The 6,000-nt window shown below is 41.6% G+C and overlaps 1 protein-coding gene across 1 annotated transcript in view; it reads right to left on the bottom strand.

Moving 5' to 3' along the window:
* Nucleotides 1–2,231: 2,231 nt before the first annotated feature.
* ptpa (protein phosphatase 2 phosphatase activator) overlaps nt 2,232–6,000 on the bottom strand; it is a 35,729-nt gene continuing 31,960 nt past the window's right edge. The window contains exon 10 of the mRNA XM_050053347.1: nt 2,232–2,885. Coding sequence (XP_049909304.1) covers nt 2,811–2,885 — 75 coding nt within the window. The 3' untranslated portion in view covers nt 2,232–2,810. The remainder of the gene's footprint in view (nt 2,886–6,000) is intronic.

Genomic DNA, 6,000 nt, shown 5'->3' with positions numbered 1-6,000 from the left:
CACAAAACTGCTCACAATAAGGTCTGTGGGTTATCTTAAGTAACTGGGATATGACTTCTGGAAAGAGACCTCGCTGTTGCTGTTTTCAAATGTATTTCTTGGCGCTTTGAACGCCACAACCTAAGTGCCATCTAATTCCATTATACTGGAGAGAAGTCAGACATCTGTATGGCCATCATCTCCAACACAGTTACTCACACAAAAACAATCTAGATTGGTAAACAACACAACAGGTAAGAGATGAAATATGTTTTTGATCTTTTGGTTAATTGTCCCTTTAAAGCCACTATGTCCAGAATTTTGTTTTTGATTATAGCACCTTTCAAATTAGCAGCGAGCACTGTAGCAAATTCAAGAATGGAGAAATTTATTAAATCAGGTTTGACAGGTCAGTGTACTCACACAAAAATAGTTTTTCTTTTATTGAATGAAAAAACTCATGCCATGATCTTTAAAATGTGCCAGTTGAGACACATGCAGAATTTACCATTCCTTTCAAAACTGGGGTCAAATCGGGGGGGGAGAACAGTATTTTACCTGGGTTGAGAATTTTGAGGAAAAAGCTGCTCAACACAACCATAAGAACTTCCAGTATGGTTTGTCAATTTACATAAATGTTTACCATATCTGATCCAATAAAAAACAAGAAATATATTAAAGGTGGAGTGAGCAATTCTGGACAAAGATTGTTGATAATATGCTGTGGAGTTCAGCACAGCATGTGCCAGATTTACTGTCATTTACAGAGCCAGGGCTGTGTACGTACATCAGAACAGGCAGCTAGCGAACGGTGAAGAGATGGATAGAATTGCTGACTGCACCTTTAAAAGAGCAGTTTACAACCATCAGAGTTTATCACTGATGACGAGTCTGAGCCGGGATTGTCTGCACATGGCTCTCAACATGGAGGTGCCAGAGCCAGCGGCAAGCAGCAAATGGTGCTTATAGCGCCAACAGTGTTAACAACGGCAACAGTGCTTACAGAGCTAACAGTAGCCCTTTTTACACAGAGATTACTCTTTACAGAAGTCCCTTCTTTATGCCTCCTTTGCTTTTTTACAGACACCAATGATGATGGCATCATGCAGCTCCAGTGCGCGATTTTAGACAGCATGCCAACATTGTGGAAGCAAAAACAGGTGTGATGGGCGTGGCATGTATAACAATGTCGGCCTATAGTGTGACATGTACCATATGTGTTGACAGCGCTTTCTAAACAATAACTGTCATAAGGTGTCAATAACAATCATTTACCATCCCTGTCATATGGCGGTTGATCACGTCCTCTGGTCAGAGGGTAAGGAGCTCTTGGACCTCATTGTTTTCCCAATTTGCAGACATCCTCAGCTGCTGTTCTTCTTTCACTTAGCTGCTTACTGCTATCAGCTACTTTTTAAAATCTCCCGTGGGTCGCACATATAACATGTCATCAAAATGTCACACCCGTGCTGCCCATGATCTTGTCCTGCAGGCTGTCGCATTTTTACAGAGGTCATTTTGGCGCTGTTACTACCTACGATGCTGCCTTTAACAGAGACAACTCTGTCCCCCCATTCTGTGATTGTACCTTTTATACAGATTGGTGAGGTGTAATAACGGTGTGAAATTCCCGCTTTGAGGCAGTGTAAAAGGGGCTAGTGTTAACTGGAGGATGGACACTACACCTCCCTGACAACACTGTTGCAACACTCTGGAGCACGACCGCATTATCAGCCTTAAGATGGCACTTGGCTAGCCAGTGGGATGCTCAGTTTTTTTCTCAAGCGTGTTTCCAACTGGGTTGAACATGCTTGGGGAAAAGAAATAATGCTAGTGGATATACACACACAAGCACTAACATGCATGCGTGGCCTGACTGGCTACCACAAGAACAGAGAAGCTCGGATTACAACACACGGGAGCAACACAGAGGGAGCGTGACTTCATTCTCTGCTCAGAACGCCATTACCCCACTTTATCTTTACATAGTAAATGGTTGATTGCTGTTATATTATTGCTCTGAATGTTGTATAGAGCTTCTTTAAGTTAAGACTGGGCTAAGTTGGGAATATGAGATTTCAGTCAAAGATTCTTACCTAAACTGACTTCTCATGAAATTATGGTGAATGAAATTTTGTACATGAGTTGTTATGAAAGCTTTATAAATCTAATCCTTGACCTTTTAATATCCGAGCAAGACGGTGAAATGTTGAGCTGTTTCGGGAAAAAAAAAAAACCACTCAAACACAAGATATTTCTTAGCAAATTCTTGATGTGACTTACATGTTGGGATGAAGGAGGAGTTAAAAATATTGGTACATTTGCAATAAAATTAAAACATTTGGCCATAAAAGCAAAACCAAGAAAACACCTAAAACTGAAGAAGAAACTATGACAACATTTTTTTGAAGAAGTCACACAGTCTTATTTGTATCACCTCACTCTGAATGAGCCTACTGCTCATGAGGATCTACACTCTGAGGTAAATTCAAGCATTAAGCATCAATGAGCACACTTCAAAAGATAATCTCTACATCCCTCCAAAAAAGGGCCCAATTCAAACTCTATCCATTATATAAATAAAATGACAAAAATATAAAGATGCTCCAAAATCACAAAGCTCATCCACAACATGCTCCGCATTAAAGTTATGGATGGCCAACAAGCTTTCATGACCACATGTGTGCACATGTGGAATTGCGTGTGTCAAACTACATGTGGTTGATTTCTGCTACTGTTGGATTTGCATGTGAGGATGCCAGAGGAAAGGGAAAACTGTTGGTTCCAACTGTTGGGATTTTGGTCTTTCCATCGTGTGTGTGGCGTCAGAGTCAAGGCTTCACTGGCTGGATGGACAGCAGGCTACCAAATTTGAAGTGCTGGATCACAGGGAACTTCTCCAAACACTGGAAATGGGACGGCAAAAAACAAGAGACAGACTGTTTAACTAACATGAGAAAAGTATGCTTCAAACAAAGTACAGTACTGATGAAGTGCAGTACTTATTCTAGTACTTCATCAGCCTATTATACCATCATTGTTTAGCCACTTTAAACCAACCATTCATTATCATATGCTTGCAGTGCATGTTCAAATATACCCAAAGATGATGTAGGACAGCATGTGATGATCTGCATATTTGTTTGTACAGTAAAGGTTTGATTTACATTCAGATAGCTATGCTAAATTACAACCAGGTAACTTTTTCTCACTGATGAATAGGACTACTGCTGCTTTTATTAATGCTAAAGCTAGACCGATGGGGTGGTGGTGGCTCAGAGGTAGAGCAGGTCATCCACTGATATGATCAGAAAATTGGTGGTTGGATTCCTGTCTCCTCCAGCACGTGTGTTGAAGTATCCTTGGGCAAGATACTGAACCCCAAATTGCCCCTGATGGCTGTGACATTGATGTGCGAATGAATGGTTACTGAGTAGCAAGTGGCACCTTGTATGGTAGCCTCGGTCACCAGTGTGTGAATGTGTATGAAAGGGTGACTGTGACATTTAGCTTTAAAGCACTTTGAGTGCAGTCCATTTACTGATAAATTAGCCATGCTGATGTACTGGCTGATATATTAGCCGCTATGTCACTGTCAACTATCTCAACCACTACCACCAGTAACTAAGGCAGGTAAAATTTTCAATATTAGCTGTGATTCTGTCTGAGATTTGGAGCTTATATTATGAACATTCAGTGTTTCCCACCATAGCTGGTTACAGCCAATCAGCTGTTAAAGCTGTATGACGCAGTGCTGAAGGACCGTCCCAGTGTGAGGCTCTCCTTCACCTTTCTGCCCAGTTAGCTTGAGCTAACACAACACAACGTGATCTCATCGCTACTCGTCACATTTTGGCCAGTAGCCCCACAGCAGTGGTTAACATGTGACACAGAGCCATTAATCTCACACTAAAACGGCTTAACGTTGTTGTTACACCTGTTAATAACTGTTGAATAAAGTTAGCTTTGTGATGCTAACAGTTAGCCCTGTTTGTGACCCTGTTCAAGGCGCAGAGCTCCGGTTGTGGGGAATTCACTGGGATTGGCTGAATTTGCTTTATTTATTGCGATTGCAACGCCGCTAAATTCTGCAGGGGCTGACAAGAAAACCTAATTATGGCATCTCTGTAGCTGCAATAGCCCTGGCATGTGCTTACGTTCTGAAGAAGGCGAATGTTAGCTAAAGAGGCCACGTGCATTGACTCCAAAGCTATGCTGTAGCCCCTTGACGTTATAAATTCTCCTCAGGTCATGGGGGATGGGTTTGACCCTGCAACAATTTAGGTTTTATTTTTGCTATTATGTGCACCATTCCCATCAGAAAGAAATGATGACCAAAACTACAAAAAACTAGAAGTGCAATCAGAGAGCGCAGACTTCAGCAAAGACCAAATCTTTCAGGTCTGCTCTGAAATTTTGCTGGTTTTTCCTTGGCCCATGCTACGCATTCCGTTTCATGAAGATTGGGCCAGTAGTTTTTCCATTATACCTCCGACACACAAATGCACAAACCAAACCATGACCTCCTTGGCGCAGCTATTAAGACCTGACCTGTAATAAATGATATATTCCCTTTAACCAACTCATATATCATTCAATTGCACTTTTTTATTATTTATTTCTGATAAATTGGTCACCTACAATCATAATTTATTAAGTAGACCCAATATAAAACCAAATATACATATCTTGCCATTCATCATTCAAGTTTGTCCCCAACATGAGTTGATATGAGCAGGTGTGGAAGTTAAAGCAGCATATGATTCTGTACAGGGACTTTCCATTGAGGTTTAGTGACAGGACGCGTCCTGGTCTTTGACACAGACATTCAGTGGAGCCAGTTTTGGAAGGGCGGTGGTGGGGGTGATGGGTGTCTGCAGTGGGGGTTGGGAGGCTACGCTGGGGAACACAGTGGAATTGAACTCTTGTGCTCAGTGTGTCTGTGCAGTGACACTATCAGTCACGATCATGTGGGCAGAACTGGGGTGGAAACAAATGCCTCAGAGAACTTTGGTCTCAACACATATTTAATCAGTGAGAATTAGTAAAATCATCAAAGGGTCACTGATCATATAAACTCTTCATACAACCCATTCAAGGGCTATCATACTATACTGTCAGTTAAAAGACACAACTATATCTTATTGAAATGGATTAACATAGATTAAATCAACATTGCTGAAAAAAAGTTATGACAAACCCATTGATGACATGTCTCCTAGTTAACTCCACATTTGTAAAGCCGTTCATGCTCCTTATTAGAATCAGAATCCGGGTTTACTGCCAAGTAGGTTTTCACATACAAGGAATTTGCCTTGGTGTTTTGCAGCTAACAGTGCTAATGGTACAAACAGTGCAATCATACAATGCATATTAGCAATCAACAATGCATATTAGCGTTTCCTAGGATAGCCAAGGCATGACCCACTCTACTCTGCCTTACTCTGCCCCTGACTGCCTTACCCTAACCCTACCTATCTCACTCCTCCTGCTTGAACCTAACCAATCCAACTAATGAAGGCAATGTGTGCGAGCCAATCAAAGGGAGAGCAGGGTGGTGACTAGCTAGCCAGTGGGATACACAGTCAAGGACTAATGTGCAAACACTGCTAGACCACCTACCACAACAGCTGAAGGCTCAGATGCACCTAACCAGCATCCAAGAACTAGCGGAGATGAAGGCTGACTGTTGTGTCGCCTTACGTTTCCTGTGACTCGGCCAAAAAGTTACACTTTAGCATATCACAGAGACTACAGCCAACAACCAAATTGGCTCTGTGTGTTAGGATTCTAACCGAGAAACTCGGAATACAACACAGAGAACGTGACTTAATTCTCTGCTCAGGTTGCCATTACTCCACTATATCTTTACATAGCAAATAGTTTGTTGCTGTATTAATGTTCTCAGTGTTACTTACAGACCCTTTGAAATGAAAGAGTCAGTCAGAAATGCTCGAAGATAAATCTGAAAATATGTTGAAAATGGCTTTACCATTGTTTTTATACGCTTCAGCCTTCCGT

The sequence above is a fragment of the Epinephelus moara genome, chromosome 9, assembly GCF_006386435.1.
Source record: "Epinephelus moara isolate mb chromosome 9, YSFRI_EMoa_1.0, whole genome shotgun sequence".
Lineage (NCBI taxonomy): Eukaryota > Metazoa > Chordata > Actinopteri > Perciformes > Serranidae > Epinephelus > Epinephelus moara.
Note: the sequence above shows the minus strand (reverse complement) of the source record. Positions and strands in the feature narration are given on the sequence as shown.